At 52.7% G+C, this 19,118-nt stretch overlaps 1 protein-coding gene across 1 annotated transcript; it reads left to right on the forward strand.

The window, feature by feature from the left end:
- The first annotated feature begins 4,800 nt into the window (after positions 1–4,800).
- HES2 (hes family bHLH transcription factor 2) lies at positions 4,801–7,212 on the forward strand. The gene is made up of 4 exons (XM_035020254.1): positions 4,801–4,994; positions 5,082–5,177; positions 5,448–5,547; positions 5,633–7,212. The coding sequence occupies exons 1-4, from the start codon at positions 4,950–4,952 to the stop codon at positions 5,887–5,889; spliced, it is 498 nt and encodes a 165-aa protein (XP_034876145.1). The 5' UTR covers positions 4,801–4,949; the 3' UTR covers positions 5,890–7,212.
- Positions 7,213–19,118: the final 11,906 nt, after the last annotated feature.

Raw genomic sequence — 19,118 nt, forward strand, 5'->3', positions numbered from 1 at the left:
GCTGGGGGCAGTGGGGAGATGCACCAGAGCAGTCACCCAGGGAGCAGAGCCAGGACCCTCCTCTGAGGGCTCAGGAAGGTTCCAGGACAGCAGCGGGGCGGGAGAACACACAGGCGCCAAACCAGCCTACCTGCATAGCCTGAAGCCTTCCATGGGAGCTGGAGGGTGGCAGAGTCATGGACAGGAGGAGGAACTGCCAGGAGGCGGGGGCTGCATAGCTCTGGGAGCACAGTCAGCACGCCCTGTGAGGTTGAAACAGCCTGTGTCCTTCCTCGCCCTCCCCCATCTGCCCACTGGAGCCCTGTGAGGGCCTGGCCCTGGGCTGTTTCACCCAGCACCTAGCCAGCCCCAGCTCAGGGAGGCCTGAGCTGTAGAAATGCTACAGAGTGAGCCTGCTTTCTAGAGCAGTGGGAGTCCTATTGCGGGCCTCTGGGTCTGCCACCTGGTGGCGCTGTGCACTATTGCCTCCAGGGCTCCAAGGTGCCCCGATTAACCAGGGCTGCTGTGCCTGCACAGCCTGGCAGGTTGCCACCCACTTCCCAAGGGCCAGAGTAGCCTTGCTCCCTCCATGGGACCTGTGACAACTGGGCCTGGGACCCCTACCCAGTGGTTTGTGGACAAGGGGAGGGAGGAGTCTTATCCTGGAAGCCGCCATGCTTCAGTGGGCTCTTGATGTCCACTAGAGCTGCCCTTCTCTGGCACACCCAGGAGCAGGTACACCGTGGGCCCTACACGTGGCAGGGGTGCTGTGAAGACAGCGAGCTAAAACAGCTTGTCTTTGGTGCCCCTCCCCTGTGCCTCCTCTGTGACTAAAAGTCCTTGCAGTTCATGTTCTTCACTCCCACGGTGGCTCCCTTGGTCCTGGACACCCTCATGTATCACATGGTTTTGTCATTTGGGGGCCAGATGGGGGTGATGTGCTGCCGCTGGGGCAGCAAGGCGGAGGAGACACCCCGAGCCTCTTCCGCCATAGATAGGTCACCTGTGAGCAGCTGTCCTTGCTGACTGGCTGACCGTCCTCTCAGACTCCTCTCAGAACACTGCCCACACTCAGGCTGAGACCCAGGTCCTCTGGGCTCCCCTGGGTCCACCAGGTCCAGCCCAGCAGCCCTAGAGAGTCCAGGCCAACAAGAACACATTTATGGAAGCCCTACTGCTTCCCAGACACGATGCTAAGCTTCACCTGCATATGTATATATATATATTTGAGCCTAAACACAGAGGCATTTATTATTAGAAAGGGCAAATCTTACACTCAACTGGGTTGGGTTTTTTTTTTTTTTAAAGATTTTATTTATTTATTTGACAGAGAGAGACACAGCAAGAGAGGGAACACAAGCAGGGGGAGTGGGAGAGGGAGAAGCAGGCTTCCTGCTGAGCAGGGAGCCCGCCGCAGGGCTCGATCCCAGGACCCTGGGGTCATGACCTGAGCTGAAGGCAGCCGTTTAATGACTGAGCCACCCAGGCGCCCCTCAACTGGGTTTTAACATCAAGGCATGAGAACAGAGATGCCCTGGCCTCCACAGGTCTTTGGCTCCCTCCAGTGCAGGGCTCAGTTCTACCAAGACCAGCTTGACCACAACCACTGTTCCCTCATCCCAGCAACAACAGTTCAAGTCCCTCCCTGTTACCCAGCAGCTGGAGGGGACAGAGTATGACAGATTCTGGAATGCCATCTGCCGGAGCCCCACCTTCTCTAAACTTCTCTAAGCTTCAGGGAAACAGGAAAAAGTCCCAACAGTCGAACTGCATTTTCTGCAAAAGTTGGAGGGAGGTATGTGACATTCCTTTGCTCAACAAACAAAACAAAATCAACTGATTTGGTGAATTGATGCTGCAGAAGGATCTTAGAAGAATCAGGGAGCCCCCCTGGGGAATGGTGGGCAGGGAGAAACCCCAGGCACAGGAGTCCACATCAGAACCTCTGCTCAAAAGCTGGGGAGGCAGAGGGGCCAAGCCATTGAGGGAGGCGCTCCCTCCCCGGTTGTCCCAGGATTGTCTCTGGTCCCCAGTGCCAGGGCCCCAGATAGGCCTCAGTCCTCGGTCGCAGGTGAGGGAATGAGCTGCAGCTGGAAGTTCTCTTTCCAGAAGACACTGTTAAAAGCAAGGCCACTTTGCGAGCCAATGACCTGCCTTGTAGCTGGTCCCAGGAGAGCTCTGTGAGGAGAACCAGCCTGGAACTTCCTCGGTAGAGATGGCAAAGCTGATCAAATGCTTGGATTTGCTGTGGGCCCAGGACAGGTTCTGAGGCTGCCTTCTTAGCAGCAGGATCTGCTTTGGATGCATGACAAGATGAAGGTGTATTTACCTGAAATGGTGTTGTCATTTGCAGACTGCCCACCTGTCTGCCCATCAGTTTCTGTGATGCCCGCTTCATTAGCAGACAGAATGAGTGACACAAATGGCCACGGTGAAAGGCAATAATTTCATCTTCACCTGCATATTTGATCTCTACAGTGACACTATGAGAGGGGTACAACCACTATCCCCATTTTGCAGCTGGGGAAACTGAGGCACCAGGAGATTTGTTTGTTTCTATTTTTTAATGTATCTTGCCTGAGGTGACACAAATGCTTAGAGCACCTCCCTGTCTCCTCCAGATGTCAACTGCGTCCCCACCAGGATGCCTCCTCTCATCCCCCTGCTGGGCTCAGACCCTTCACCCACCCCATTCAGACCTCTCCCCCCAACTAAAGGGCAGAAACCAGGGGTGGAGTGTATCCTCACTGTACCCTTCCCTAAAGCCTGCACCCCCACACTCTGCCCACTCAGCTGTCTTACCTGTTTCCCTGATTATAATACTTCCTCCAGGTAATCAACAAACCCTCCAGAATCCTTTGATGGAAGGGAAAGTTGGAACCACCTGGTCAAAGACCTTCACAGCAAGGGAAAATGGAGAAGAAATTTAAAATTTGGAGGGGCGCCTGGGTGGCTCAGTCGTTAAGGGGCTGCCTTTGGCTCGGGTCATGATCCCAGCATCCTGGGATCGAGCCCCGCATCGGGTTCCCTGCTCAGCGGGAAGCCTGCTTCTCCCTCTCCCACTCCCCCTGCTTGTGTCCCCTCTCTCACTGTGTCTCTCTCTGTCAAATAAATAAATAAAATCTTAAAAAAAAAATTTTGGAGTAACTGTCACCGAAAAGGGCGTTTGCTTCCCCAACCCCACTCTCCTGTGGTCCACGGGCATGGAGGGGGATGTTCTAGGAGGACTCTTCCTCCCCAGACCTTTCCCTCAGGGTCTCTCAGCAAACATGCAGATGTTGGTGTAGGGTGGTCTCGTGGGCACAGAACTAAGTCAGCCAGCATGTGTGTAGTGAGAGGGAACACGTGAGGCAGTAGTGATCCACTGAGTAATCCACAAAGTCCTTTTTGAAGCACTTAAAGAGCAATTGTTACCTTGGAGGAGGCTGGCCCATAGCTACTCTGGGCTCAGTGATGCCGGAGGGACAGGGGCTCAGACATTCCCAGGCCTTGCTGGGCCAAATGCATTGAATGTTTTATTCTCATAATTAGAGACTGTTATGGGGATTAATTGAAGTGAGTGCTAAAAGGTCGTTGGCATACAGTACTTGCTCCATAAACAGTGGCCAGTTGGTCCTTTGAGTGCCACAGACCGGGATGGGTGGCCTGAGTTCCCGGTCACCCCGACTGCTCCGGGCCCCTCCCTGATAGCCATGCTGGTCGTCTCAGGCCCTGCTGGGGGGCATGGGGTAGGGGGACTTGGAGCGAGCGGTGGGGGTGTGGTGCGGAGGCGGGGTTTGGGCGGCACGAGTTGGGGGAGTCGTCCAGCACCCTGGACAGCGCCTGCCGGCTCCGAGCCAGGGTACCTCCTCTCGGCCGCTCTCCGTGGGTCCCGCCCACCATCCGCCCATAGGTCGGCCCCGGAGTCCTCAGTGCTGGCCGCCGGGCTGTCCGTTGCCCCGCCAGCCGGTTGAGGGAGGGCAGCCCGGAGCAGATGGGCGGGGGACGCCCAGCCAGTTTGGTACAGCAACGGCCACGCGGCGCGGAGGCGGGCCCAGCGGACCGCTGGGGCCGAGGCGGGCAGCGGGGAGCAGGGACTCAGGACCGCCCCGCCCCGCTCGTCACGTGCGCTCTGACTGTCCCGCGGGTAGGAACCCGCAGCTGGAGCCAGTGGAAATGAAAATGAGCCCAGGGCTCCTGGATTGCCTCGTCTTCTCTGGGCCTCAGTTTACCCACCCAAAACTGAGCACGGGGGAACACAATGATTCCTAACTTGGTGAACCGCTGGAAGGTTCTATGGAGTGACTAGAACCAGGGCAGGCAGTTCAGCGACCAGCCAGTTCCCAGCGGCTAGGGCCCGAGCAAGTCGACACTTTACTCGGCGTCCTCTTCCAGCTCGGCCCTTCAGTCCGCAGAGCAACTCGCGGGGGGAGTCCCTTCCCTTGGCTAGAAACCTACGTGGGGGCTCACTGAGGCCCGGGCCTCGGCGGCTCTGCAGCCGCTGGGTCCCCCGCCCCGGCGCAGGGCGGGGCTCAGAGGAGGCGCTGAGCTCGAAGGGCGGAGCTGGTCGAGGAGGAACCGCAGGCTGAGCGAGCTCGGGGCAGCCAAGGCTTCGATGGCGCCCACACATACCCCTGCAGGGGCTCGGGTGCGCCGCCGGCCCGCGACCCCGCCGCAGATGGGATGCGGAGGCCAGGAGCGGCACCCCGGGGGCTCCGCCGTCCCCGACCCTCCCCTGCCCGGCGAAGGAACAAAGGCGGGAGGTGGGACCCGCAGGCAGCCAGACTCCGTGGGGAGGGATGGGGCGGGGCGGGGCGGGGCGGGCGACACCGCCTCCTTAAAGCCGGGCGGCTGGCGAGGTGCGCACCCCTCCGGCGCCGGCTCCTGCAGCGCGCGGGACTTCCCCTCGGGCCTGGGTCTGTGCTCCGTGTGCGCGCGGGCACAGCTCTCCTACACGCGGGGCCCGCAGCGGCGCCGCCTCCCCGCCGAGCATGGGGCTGCCTCGGAGAGCGGGGGACCCGGCGGAGCTGCGCAAGGTAGGAGCTGGGGCGTGAGGGCTGAGCGGCCGGGGCGGGGACCGGGACTGCGACCCGCGTAACCTCAGCCTCGGCGCGCGTCCGCAGAGCCTGAAGCCGCTGCTGGAGAAGCGCCGCCGCGCGCGCATCAACGCAAGCCTGAGGCAGCTCAAGGGGCTCATCCTGCCGCTGCTGGGCAGGGAGGTGGGTGCCGCGGCGCGCGGGGCCGGGGTGGGGGCACCGGGCGCAGCGCGAGGAGGGCGGGTGGGCTGAGGGGCCTTGCCCAAGGAGCCGGCGAGGGGGCTCCGCGCGGCGCGGGAGGCCGAGCCGGAGCGGGGCTGGCGCCGAGGGGCCGCCCCGCCCTGGGCCACGGGCGTCCGACACGCAGGCCAGAGACTGGTGCTCACGGCAGTCTGCGGGAGAGCTGTCTCGTTTGTCCGTGTCTCTGCCCCTCTCCCTCGTGGCCGGGCGCAGAGCTCCCACTGCTCGAAGCTGGAGAAGGCGGACATCCTGGAAATGACCGTGCGCTTCCTGCAGGAGCTGCCTGCGTCCTCCTGCGCGGCCACAGCGCCCAGTGAGTGGCCCGCCCCGCCGCGGCCCTGCCCCACGCCCGCCGCCCCGCACCCCACCGCGCGCCTCACGCCTCTTTCCGTCCGCAGCGCCCTCGGACAGCTACGGTGAGGGCTACCGCGCCTGCCTGGCACGTCTGGCCCGCGTGCTGCCCGCCTGCCGCGTCCTGGAGCCCGCCGTGAGCGCCCGCCTGCTGGAGCACCTGCGGCGGAGGGCGGCCGGCGCCACCCCCGACGGCGCGCGCGCTGGGGACTCCTGTGGCGCGGCCGCGCCTTCCCCGCCGCCCGCGCCTGCGCCTGCGCCGCCTGCGCCTCCCCGCGGCCCCGGCCTCTGGAGGCCCTGGTAGCCCCCTCGCCAGGCCACGGACCCCGCTGACTGCAGGAGACCGAGAGCGCCAGGCAGACCGAGGAAACTCGTGGTGCCGGCTGCTCTTTCCGCCCGGGGGACCAGCTCAGCACCCACCCCCAGGCTGGAACCCGGATGTTTGTGATCTGTGTGGCCGGCTGAAGGCGGTGGGGGCTCAGCTCGAGGAAATAAGGAGAGCAGCCCAACCTCTTGCGTGTGTCTGGGCTGGAGAACAGGGCAGGGGGCTGCAGCGGGAGGAAGGAGCTCCCCTCCTCAGCTGCTGGAAGGGGCTCTAGAACTGGGCCCCAGCACTGGCACCAGCCCAAAGGCTGCAACAGGAGCTCACCGGAGCCGGGTGCAGCCCTCTATTCTGACTGGTCGCTGCCTCCTTACAGCTCAGCCTGGGCACCTCTGGACACGCAAGAGCAATGGCCTGAGGAGCTCTGCGGGCTGGGCAGCCATCACCCCCACTCCTGGGCTCTCCTGTCCTGCGCTTGCATTGATAGGGACAGGGTGCAGCCAGGGCTAGGACTCTGTGTTGCTGGGGGTGAAGGCATGGTAAGATGGCCTTGGGAAGGACTTATTTCCCCAAGCATTCAGTGACCACCTATGTACCACACCCCAGTCTAGGGGGCCTTGGGGTGTGCGGAAGGGGTGGGATAAGAAGGAGGGTGCCCTGTGGCCTTAAGGAAGCTTGAGTCAGTGCCAGCGTGAGGTGAGCAGGCCTATGTCCTGGAGCGGCAGAAATTCCATTTACTTGCAGATAACAGCAAGTAAAGGAACAGGAAACACCTTTCCTGTCAGGACAGGTTACCGGAAGCCACTTGTTTCTCAGACTTCTTTTCCCTCTGCCCAGAAGCAAGGGGAGTCTGAGGAGACTCAGGGAAGGGCGTGTGGCCCCCAGGCTTGGGTGCCCAGGAGAAGGCAGGGGCACCTGCGGCTCCTGGTTCACGGGGCTTCGCTGAGCACTCCAGGGAGGTTGGGACTCCCAACAGTCCCCAGTCCAACATCCTGAGCAAGGGACCAGGGCACTAGAGACAAGAGGAACTGATGGGGTGGGGGTGTTCACCAGATCCAAGTATGTCACAAAAACCCCTGGTGACCTGGGCACTGATTTGGGTGGCCAGATGTGGGACGCTGTGGGCGTTATCGAAGGAGTCAATGTTAAGACAGCAGGGGAGCCCCCAGCAAGGTGTGCTGTCCTTTGTCCTCGCAGACCCAGCTGGCTGGACTGTAAGCTCCTGGAGGGCAGGGCTAGGGCTGAGCCTACCTCTGTGTCCCCACGGAACTCAGCACATGGTAGCTGCCCAATAAATATCGTGAACTAACAAACAGGTGATGTCGCTGGACCATAGCTGTATTGAACCCTTTTGCCACAACTCCCCCCCCACCCCCCCGCCCCCGGCCCTAATGTCACTTTGAAACTCTTTTCCACCAAAGCCTGTGTATCCGGAGGACAAATGTGGGGGAGGGTGGGGAGAGCAGAGAGAGCAGTGTCTGCTTGCTTCCTTGCTTCCCCCATTCCTGAGAATGTGAGCCTGCTCTCCTGAGCTGCCTGGAGCAAGTGGGGGAGGGACAGGTAACCTACACGCCCACACCCACGACAGAAGGTCAAGTTTCCTCTCTGGGTGAACCACTCCGCCTTGGGCACACACTGAGCAGGCTCCTTTTTTCCCTAACAAATAAGAGCTTTCCATACAGGTTTGAACTCTGTAAGAACTGATCCACCAGAGGCCCCTTTCCTCCTTTGGGTCATATTTGCCTCTTCTTGCTTCTGAGCCCCTGACTCCAATCAAGCTGTATTACAAGCAGTCAGGGAGGATGGGAGTGTAGACAGGGCAGTGACTCAGGATCAGGCGTTCCAGGGAACCTGAACCAGGGGGCCCCCCGGGCCCTGGCAGGGAGCTGAGGCATGCCCAGGTGGGTGAGGTTCTGGGCTGGCAGCGAGAAGCCGGTTTCCCAGCAGGGATGGGCAAAGAGCTGCCCAGAAGTTCTGAGCTGGGCTTATGAAATAGGGAGAACACCGGCCTCCTCCACGGGACGCCTGAAAGCACCTCCCCAGGTGTCCTGAGGGCGAGTCCAGGGCAGTGCAGGCTTTTTCTATGTGGGAGGGAGGCTGCCTCACTCGGGGGCATTTCATGAGCTTCAACAAGGCCCACATTGTGCCCGTTGGCCAGCTCTTATGATGCCCTCTGCTCTGGTCCCATGACTGAATCTAACTCTCGAACTCTGTCTGGTTATCACGCTTGGTTGGAGAAAAGGCTCCTGTGTCTCTCATAAACCTGTGGGTGAAATGATCCAATGACCAGAGCACTGAGCTGTCTGGGAAACTCAGGCTGGGGCCAAACCCCACGTGTCCCCCCGGCACCAGTTAATTTGGAAAGGTCAAATCTCAGCTTCCATGAGTGAGGATAAAGAGCAGGTTGCCAAGGAGGACTCCTTTAATAAACATTTGCAAATTGCTCTTCTCTGCCTGTGACTACCAGACTCTGCCAATGAGTCTCCCACTTGTTTCCCTGTAATAGGATCAGAAGGAACATAGCCTGTGGGGAATGTCTGGAGAAATGTGCGGCTCTGCAGAACCCCCCTCCCCATCATGCTTTGGGATGAACACGCTGGAGACCGCGATGGGACAGAGGGAGCTTCCCCATCATGTGCAGCTACCTCCTACTTGAAACATCAACATGCGGCCGTATTTACTTATTAAAAACACACCAGGGGGGCGCCTGGGTGGCTCAGTCGTTAAGCGGCTGCCTTCGGCTCGGGTCATGTTCCCAGTGTCCTGGGATCGAGCCCCACATAGGGCTCCCTGCTCAGCAGGGAGCCTCCTTCTCCCTCTCCCACTCCCCTTGCTTGTGTTCCCACTCTCGCTGTGTCTCTCTCTGTCAAATAAATAAAAAATCTTTAAAAAAAAAACAACACACCAGGTTGCTATAGATGTCCCAGAGAAGAGCTAACCCAGCCAATGATGTTTTTTCCCTGGGTTTTACTTCGTGCCTGGCTGCTTACCAGTGTGGCTGTCTCAGGGTACTGACCGAGTACCTGGGTGTGCGTGTGTGTGTGTGTGTGCATGTGTGTCCCTGCACAGCCAGGTGACTGCCCTGCAGGGAGCTGCCTGGGCATGTGATATGGAGGAGAAGGCTGCCACCCACTGAGGGTTCCCAGTGAGCAACTAGTTTCACTCTGGGTTTTGAGAGGGCCTGGCAAAGCCCCAGGCGCTTAAGGCAGCTATAATGAAACTTTGAATGGTTTCAGGGGCGTGAGAAAGGCACTTAATGGGCACGCCCAACGTGCACGTGTGGTGTCTTGTCACTGAGATCCATTGCAGGGCAGGAGGGAGCAGGGGTCCAGTGGCTGGTCACAGGAGCCTGCTTTGGGAGGCAGGGTTCCCTGGCCTGCGTGTTAAGAAAGGAGATTCCAAGCTGAATGTGTGCCCACTGCTGGTTCTCTTGGTGGAGGCTGGGTCCAGAGCCACCTGCCATGGTGTTTGGTATATTACAAACCTGAGGGAGAATGGAGCCAAGTTCTTAAAGAACAAAGAACCACTCTAGACCTCAGAAATCAAAGGCAGATCCAGGTTTTGTGTGGATACATTCTAATAGAAAATTATGAATACAGACTTGGTGTGAAAATAAATATTCAGAGTGAAAAAGTAAGTCACATCAAGCTAGTGGTGCTTGCAGATTGATGTCCTTGCTTTTGGTTTCTCTTTAAGCAATTCATCAGACACACTTCCTGGTGACAACCCTGGCCTTTCCTCTGTTCCAGAACATTCTACCACGTTACGCCCTTGCTTGGGAGCAGATCCGAGCTTAAGCTTCATCAGTCTCCTGGTAAATACAGAATGGACTCTCAATGCTCAAATTTAAGAGTCCAGAATGCTCAAATGACAGTAACAAGGTAAATGCCTTCCATTTGCTGCACCCATTCATTACAGGCTATTATATTATAGGATATATATTTACACAAACATTTACTGCATTTATGACACTTTTTTTCTTTACCTCTTTCTGGGAAGCTTGTGAAAAGCAGATTTCCAGGTCCCACCTCCGAGGGTTCTGATTCCCTGTGTCTGAGTCGATAGCCTCACCATACACCTGAGGCCAGGTTAGTCTGCTCTAACAAAGACACCGCCTCTGAGGATGGTGGGTGCCAAGGGCTGGGGGAAGGGAAGCGGGAGGTAGTGTTCAGTGGAGACAAAGATCCACTTTTCAAGATAAAGAGTCTTGGGGATAGGTGGTGTTGGTGGTTACCTTAATAAGGTAAATGTACTTAATGCCACTGAACTCCACACTTACAAATGGTTAAGATGGTAAATATTATGTGTATTTTACCACCAAAAAAGAAGAAGAAGGAGGAGGAGGAGGAGGGAAGGGGGACAAGGAGGAGAAGAAGAAGGAGGAGGCAGAGAAGGAGAAGAAAAGAAGGAAGAAAAAGAAGAAGAAATGAAAAGAGACCATATCTGCAATTGGGGCTACTACTTGATTAAGTTTGCAGTAGGTTGTTCTAGAGGATCCGTGGTTTTCATAGTAAGTAGACTGGTCAATTAAATTAAGCTACGATAAATGGTGTGCCTGGCTGCCTCAGTCGGTAGAGCATGTGACTCTTGATCTCAGGGTTGTGAGTTTGAGCCCCACGTTGGGCAGAGAGATAAATTAAGCTATGATGCATCTTCTAGGTCTTTTAAGAGTGTCATAAATTTTTGTCACTTTGGGGATCTAGACTGTTTTGATTTACTATCCTTGTTGGGGGCAGTTTTGCACTTTTTTCTCTTTTTTTTTGACCATTTTTAAAAATTGAAGTATAATTGACATACGGTATTGTACTAGTTTCAGGTGCACAATATATGATACAACAATTCTATATACTCCTCAGTGCTCATCTTGATAAGTGTCTTAATCTCCTTTATCTATTTCACCCATACCGCACCCACCTCCTCTCTGACAACCACCAGTTTGTTCTCTGTATTTAGGAGTCTGGCTTTTTGTCTCTTGTTTTCTTTGTTTATTCATTTGCTGTGTTTCCTAGATTCCATATATGAGTGAAATCATACAGTATTTGTCTTTCTCTGACTTCTTTTGCTTAGCATTATACCTTCTAGGTCCACCCATGTTGTCACAAATGGCAAGATCTCATTCTTTTTTATGGCTGAGTAACATTCTATTTATATCTGTGGTATATATATATCTCACATCTTTTTTTTTTTTTTAAGATTTTATTTATTTGACAGAGACACAGCAAGAGAGAGAACACAAGCAGGGGGAGTGGGAGAGGGAGAAGCAGGCTTCCCGCTGAGCAGGGAGCCCGACGCAGGGCTCGATCCCAGGATTCTGGGATCATGACCCGAGCCGAAGGCAGACGCTTAACGACTGAGCCACCCACGCGCCCTACACCACATCTTTTTTATCCTTCTTTGTCATCTTTATCGATGGACCCTTGGGTTGCTCATGTATCTTAGTTATTGTAAATAATGCTGCAGTAAACATAGGGGTGCATATGTCTTTTCAAATTAGAGTTTTTGTTTTCTTTGGGTAGATACCATAGTGGAATTACTGGATCATATGGTAATTCTATTTTTAATTCTTTGAAGAACCTCCCTACTGTTTTCCACAGTGGCTGCACCAATTTGCATTCCTACCAACAGCACAATTTGCCTCCACGTCCTTGCCAACACCTGTTGTTTCTTGTCGTTTTGACTCTAGCCATTCTGACAGGTGTGAGGTGATGTCTTATTGTGGTTTTGATTTGTATTTCCCTGATGATGAGTGATGTTGAGCATTTTTCATGTGTCTGTTGGCCATTTGTATGTCTTCTTTGGAAAAATGTCTATTTGTGTCTTCTGCCCATTTTAATCAGACTATTTGGTGGGGTTTTTTGGTGTTGAGTTGTATAAGTTCTTCCTATATTTTGGATAGTAACCCCTTGTTGGATGTATCATCGGCAAATACCTTCTCCCATCCAGTAGGTTGCCTTGTTGTTTTGTTGATGGTTAACTTCGCCGAGCAAAAGCTTTTTATTTTGATGTTGTCCCAATAGTTTAATTTTGTTTTTGTTTCCCTTGTCTGAGGAGACAGATCTAGAAAAATGTTATGGCTGATGTCACAGAGATTACTGCCTGTGTTTTCTTCTAGGAGTTTTATGATTTCGGGTCTCACATTTAGGTCTTTAATCCATTGTGAATTGATGTGTGTGTGTGGTGTGAGAAAGGGGTCTAGTCTCATTCTTCTGCCTGTGGCTGTCCAGTTTTCTCAGAGGTTTGCATATTAAAAAAAATAATTTGTTAAAAAAAAAAGAAGGAATAAAAGGGCTCCTGGCAGGCTCAGTCAGTGGAGCGTGTGACTCTTGATCTCAGGGTTGTGAGTTCGAGGCCCATGTTGGGTGTAGAGTTTACTTAAAAAAAAAAAAGAAAGAAAAAATAATTTGTTAGTAATTTAATGATAACTTTAGCAACTTATTAGTATATATATACTGATGATTCAACAGATGCTAACTATTCTTCTATTCCAAAATTAGCATTCTATTTAAGAAAATGATATGCACGGATAGACGTGTGATAGTGCTTCACTTCTAAAAACAGAATGGCATGGGAGGGCATTCAGTTAAGGGACAGTATTTTCTCCACGAATGCTTTCATTCATCTTTTTTGCATCTCTTTTATCTACCTTGGGTTTTTCTTTAATTCTAGCTTAAAGCCTATTCTACTGAGTCCTTCACTTTCCCAACCTCACTAATATGACTCTGTCATGTTTGGCTCAGGTATAGAAGGATTCTACAATGTGTATAGACTCGTGCAAACAAAACCAAAGTGACAAACTGTCCCATGTCTCACCATTCTACATTCTTATAGTCCACACATTGTAGCACTGCTTCCCCATAGGTCAGGTGCAAGTATCTAAACCCCAGGAAATTGCTGATTTAGAGGTTCACACTTGACCCTCCCCACTATGATAGGTCTTACCCCAGAGGCCACAGAATTAAGGGGCTGTGCCAAATACCAAGTTTCTCTATTCCGATTATACTTTGGGGGACCAGAGAAATGACCACAGTGTTCACACACCTAGTGGACCCGTCGTGACCAAGATTCCACTGATGCCCTGGCCTCCATCATGTCCCCACCCAAAGAGGGATATGTGATGACACTTTGGATCTTCAAAGATCCACGTGAACGTGGACTCTGTGTCTGATGGACCAGGGAATGTTCGCACATTACACCTCGCCTAGGGCACAGTTATCCAAATAAGTGCCATTGGTTCCTTGGTGGAAGTCTGGGAGGAATCATGACTCTATACATTTGCTTTGTGTCTCGAGGTCCTGGGGTCCCAGCCTTGCTTCAGTCAGTGGGTTCCAGATCCAAACATTGTCTCAGGTCATGGAAGGCAGGCAAGGACTCATTACTTTTTATTGGGGTCATTGCCATAGTCCCTGGTGAGCATCTTTTATTTCTTCTAATTGTACAGACTGAGCAGTCCCCTCGTTGGCTGCCTGTCTGTTTTGCCCCCTGGGATGCTGAGTTTTCATAGCTGTCACCGTAACTGTCTGTGGATCAGGCCTCCCTGGCTGCCACCTTGTGTCTGTCACTCGTTACAATCATTCTGATCTCCTGGCTCCTGACAGCGCTGTCAGTGCTAACATCAGGCCTCTGTGGTTTTGGAGTCCGTCACCCTGGATGACAGTGATCCTGCTCTTGCGGTGGCATCTGCTTGGTAAGGATGCTGGTGCACCTTCACCGTGCCTTCCTTACTCATTTGGTAAATGTGTATCCTTCAGGTCCTCCTGAGTAGCCTACTCATCTGGAGCTTTTTCCAGCCTTACATAGCATGTCCATGGTAGCATGGCCCCTTCTCTGAGCCTTTTAGGCATGCCTGGCCTCCCGTAGAGTGGGCCATCACCTCATCATGTCACTAAGAGCCACCTTGGCCACATGACCGCACCATCTCAACGTATAAATGCCAGTGTGATAAAGCCAGAATCCTGGGATGATGCTCTCAAAGCAATACCCTCTCCCTTAACCAACTGTTTTCCACCTCCTTTGAGCATCCTTGGAATCTGATCTCCTCCATGTGTTCCCTCTAGAACCTGCATCTCCTTGGCTTGTGGTCCCTGTCCTCCGTCACCAGGTCCAGCACGGCCCAGCCAGGCTCTGGAATAACTTAACCCCGGTTATTAGCCTCATGGCCAGAAGGGGAAGCAGGGCAGGTCCTGAGGGGCTCGTGTCCTTGCCCTCATTTCTGCTCCCACCACATTACTTTACTTCCTGATAGATCACACTGTTTAGGGCATCTCTTTCCAGTAATGTACTAATTGCACTGGGTTCAGTAGTGTCCCCCTAGAAACTCATGTCTTCCTGAAACCTCAGAATGTGACCTTATTTGGAAATAGGATCTTTGCTGGTGTAATTAAGTAAAGGTGACGTCACTCTGGATTAAGGTGGGCTCTAAATCCAATGACTGGTGTCCTGATGAGAGGAGGAGAGGACAATAAGGACCCAGAGAGGAGATGGCCATGTGAAGACGAGGCAGAGGTTGGAGTGGTGCAGCCTTAAGCTAAGGAACTCCTGGGGTCCCCAGAAGCCAGGAGAGGTGAGGAAGGGTTTGTCCAAAGAAACTTCAGAGGGAGCGTGGCCCTGCTGACACTTCGATTGGGGACTTCTGGCTTCTGAACTGTGAGAAAATAAATTTCTGTTGTTTTAAACCATTCAGTTTGTGGTACTTTGTCATGGCAGCCCTAGGAAACTGGTCCACTTGGTATATCATTGCCAACTGTAACCATTGGGGAAGACATTTTATTTTTAATTTTTTTTTACTTTAAAAAGATTTAAAAAGAGAGAGAGAGTGCGCACACGTTGGGGGTTGTAGGGGGACCTACAGACAGAGGGAAAGAGAGACTCTTGAACAGACTCCCTGCTGAGCACAGAGCCCGACTCAGGGCTCGATCTCGTGACCCTGAGATCACGACCTGAGCCAAAACTGAGTCAGACACTTAACCAACTGAGCCACCCAGGCGCCCCTGGAAGACATTTAAAAATCAGCTTTATGTGGATTATATCTACTATTTACTCTATTAGAAATTAAAAAGAAATTTAAAAACTTTATGTATCAACTCACTAAAAACAACAAATACATGCATTATACGTTAGCATGTACAACTTATTTTCAGTAAGAAATATATTTTTTGAAACAAAAATTTTGGAGACAAGAGTGACATTGTTTTGTAGCTTTGCAAATCTCTGTACTATGGATTTTTTTTTTTTTTTAACATTTTATTTACTTACTTGACAGAGAGAGAGACAGCGAGAGAGAGAACACAAGCAGGGGGAGTGGGAGAGGGAGAAGCAGGCTCCCCGCAGAGCAGGGAGCCCGATGCGGGACTCGATCCCAGGACTCTGGGATCATGACCTGAGCTGAAGGCAGTCGCTCAACCAACTGAGCCACCCAGGCGCCCCCATGACCTGGGCATTTAAATGAGCATTTGGAGGTGTCACCCAAATCTCTCGCCAGGCGAGAGCTCGGTTAGGAAGCAGTCCTCTCTGGGGAGCCGGCTCAGGGGCAGAGAGCGGCCTCTGCTGGGGGGTGGGGCTGGGAGCCCAGGAGCTGCCCCCCCCCGGGGTCCTTCACCGCTCACACATTCACCTGGGACCCGGTTTAAGCACCTCTAGCAAATAAGGGCCCCTTGACTTCACACAGCAGTCGCTTGAGGCATGAAACCAGCATCGTTTTCCTCTAGGGCCTTTGAGAAACTGTAATTATATCCCAGTTTTTTATTATCATGTGTGCAACAAAAATAGAATTTCCCTCACGCTGAGTGGCTTCTGTTGTCATCACAGGGCTCCCGGGATAAGTTTTAGTAAGGGGAAATTTATTCTGATTTTGAGCAAGATCTGCAGGCCGGCGGAGCCCAGGCTAGGGCCTGGCGGAGGGAAGGAGGCGGCGCTGGGGGGCTCGGCCTCTAGGTGGAGCCACAGAGCTTCACACCCCGCTGACCAAGGGCCGAGGGGCTCCGAAGGGAGTGGAACTCTCACAGGCTAAAGGCGCTTTGAAGACCGCCTCTCACTAACACGTTAACGTGCCCGCGCCCGGCCATGGCTCTCATTGTACATTTACAGCATGACCTACTTAGAGTTGTAGAGATGATTTCTAAATGCTTTGTTTGGAAGATGAATCTCCATGTGTCTTCTCCATATAATGACCCATTTGTTCTTGCTTGCCCTCTTGCATTATGGCTCCTGCTTTCAAATGCGTGGTTTATTACTTCTGAGGTGTTCACTGTGGGCCCCAAGTCCCAGGGCTCGATCTTACATGTGCTGGGGGTGGGGTGGGTGCCAGTGAGGTCTCTACGCAGCCTCTGCCGTCCTCCCTGAGATGCTGGTCCTCCCTCTGTGAATGGAGGCTACCCTTCTGGATCTGCAGGTTTCCCACTGGCAATAGACTGAGGCGCTTGTCCACTGCATTGCGTGGACAAGATGCGTAATCATGAAGTGTCCAGCGTCTCCTAGGAGGAAAAACAAATCTTTAGTAAAACAGCTAAATAGTACTGACATTTGAAGAAGAAGACAGAGGGCACAGAGGGGCCAGGACCTCCCCTCCAGGCTGCGTCCCGTGCTTGATACTCAGGAGGACATGGCAGGCCTTGGGGAGTCCTGCGGTGTCCTTCTCTTGTGGCCATCCCTGCTTGAATTGGCTGGAGTCTTCTTCCCGGACCCCAATCGGAGTGCTCTGGCTCAAGGCACACTGAATCCCATCTGGGCAGACCATCCGGGCAGCCCCTCAGGACCTCACCAGCTGCTTCACGAAACCTTACACTGAACTTCCTCCGTGCCAGGCACTATTCCAAGTACCTTATACCATCAACTTATTTACTCCTTCCAACAACGGAAGGGGCAGGTACTGTTGTTTCCTCATGTTTCCTAATAAGAGAGCCAAGGCACAGGTGGATTATGAGCCAACGTAAGTCCACACAGTGGGGCTTACGTGGCAGGGCCTGGGGCCTGGGGCTTAACTGAGCCACCCAGGCGCCCCAGTGATCGCATTTCTGATAAAGCAAGTTGGGCACAGAGCGAAGGTGACTTGCCCAAGGCCATACAACTGATAGATATACATGAACACAGGAATTTGACTACCTAATCCATGCCCATGACCACAACTCACTACTTCCCTAAAATATATATATATTTTTGAAAAGTCCATAATTCCAGGGGTGCCTGGGTGGCTCAGTTGGTTAAGCATCTGCCTTCGGCTCAGGTCATGTTCCCAGGGTCCTGGGATCGAGCCCTGCATCGTGCTCCCTGCTCACTGGGGAGCCTGCTTCTCTTTCTCCTCCCCGCTCTTGCTATCTCTGTCTCTCTCAAATAAATAAAATCTTAAAAAATAGATGTAACTACTCATAACAAAGATGTGTTTCTGAGCGTGGTCCTGTGTCCGGGACACTGAAAGCCCAGGTGAGGCGAAAAGCCACCCACCCTGGCATCTCTGAGCACCCAGGCTGCTGCAGCTCACCTGCTCAGAGCAGCTGCTTCCTCCCTTCCTCCCCTGGGGCCTAGAGCAGCCTGGCAGGGGTGGGGTGGGGGCAGGGGAGGAGCAGGGCAGCTGTCTTCTTTGCAAAGTTCGCTCCAGTTCACTTATTTTTCTTTTTTTAAGATTTTATTTTTGGGGCGCCTGGGTGCTTCAGTCGGCTAAGTGTCTGCCTTTGGCTCAGGTCACGGTCCCAGGGTCCCGAGATCGAGCCCCGCATCGGGCTCCCTGCTCGGCGGGAAGCCTGCTTCTCCCTCTCCCACTCCCCCTGCTTATGTTCCCTCTCTCCCTGCGTCTCTCTGTCAAATAAATAAATAAAATCTTTAAAAAAAAATGATGAACCCACACACAATCACCCAGGTCAAGAGAAGAAACGTGAATATACCCCCGTACTCTCCCCATTCCACGTCACCCTCTGATGACAACACTCTCCCTTCCATTGGAGGGACTCACTATCCTGACTTCCCTGACAGTCATACCCTTGTTTCTCTTTATAGCTTTTACCACCTACTTATATTTTCCTAACAGAGTTATTTATTTTTCATTTATTCTTAGCAACTTTCAGTTACACAATACAGTGTTCTCAACTATAGTCACCGTGTTATATACATTAGATCCTCAGACCTTATTCATCTTATAGCTAAAAGCTTGTACAATTTTACCAACCTCTTCCTATTTCCCCCAACCCTCAGCCCTGGTGACCACTTTTCTACTCCCTATTTCTATGAGGTCAGTGTTTTTTTCTAGAGGATTCTACATATAAGGCATACCATGCAGTATTTGTCTTTCTCTGTCTGGCTTATTTCACTTAGTGTAATGCCATCCAGGTTCATCTATGCTGTTGCAAATCACAAGATTTCCCTCCTTTTTTTTTTTTTAAAGATTTTATTTATTTATTTGACAGAGAGAGAAACAGCGAGAGGGAACACAAGCAGGGGGAGTGGGAGAGGGAGAAGCAGGCCTCCCGCTGAGCAGGGAGCCCGATGCGGGGCTCGATCCCAGGACCCTGGGACCATGACCTGAGCTGAAGGCAGTCATTTGAGAGAGAAAGAGAGAGCACAAGAGGGGGTGGGGTCAGAGGAAGAAGCAGACTCCCTGCCGAGCAAGGAGCCCGATGCGGGACTCTATCCTAGAACCCTGGGATCATGACCTGAGCCAAAGGCAGACGCTTAACCGCCTGAGCCACCCAGGGGTCCCAGAAGTATGCCTTTTCCATATTTTATTACATCTTAGTTGTATATTCCCCCCCTGTGAATATAGACACTAAGAAATATATAAATGTTTTATAAAGGGGTATATTATACTTATATTGTTGTATAACTTGTATTTTTTTAACAAATTGTGAACCTTTTTCCTTCTTAGCAAATATTAATCTATATTACCATTATTAATGGCTCCATACATTTTCCTTAATATGAATGCATCATATTTTATTTAATTTTTGAATTATATAACCGTGACAAAAAAAATTGAGATGTAGTCAAATTCCATTTTTGCTATTGATTGTCTGAAAGAATGTTTTTATTTTATTTATTTATTTATTAAAGATTTTATTTATTTATTTGAGAGAGAGTGAATGAGAGAGAGCACATGAGAGGGGGGAGGGTCAGCGGGAGAAGCAGGCTCCCTGCCGAGCAAGGAGCCCGATGCGGGACTCGAACCCGGGACTCCGGGATCATGACCTGAGCCGAAGGCAGTCGCTTAACCGACTGAGCCACCCAGG

Source organism: Mirounga leonina, unplaced genomic scaffold (assembly GCF_011800145.1).
Source record: "Mirounga leonina isolate KUSES-001 unplaced genomic scaffold, KU_Mleo_1.0 Mir_173, whole genome shotgun sequence".
Classification (NCBI taxonomy): domain Eukaryota; kingdom Metazoa; phylum Chordata; class Mammalia; order Carnivora; family Phocidae; genus Mirounga; species Mirounga leonina.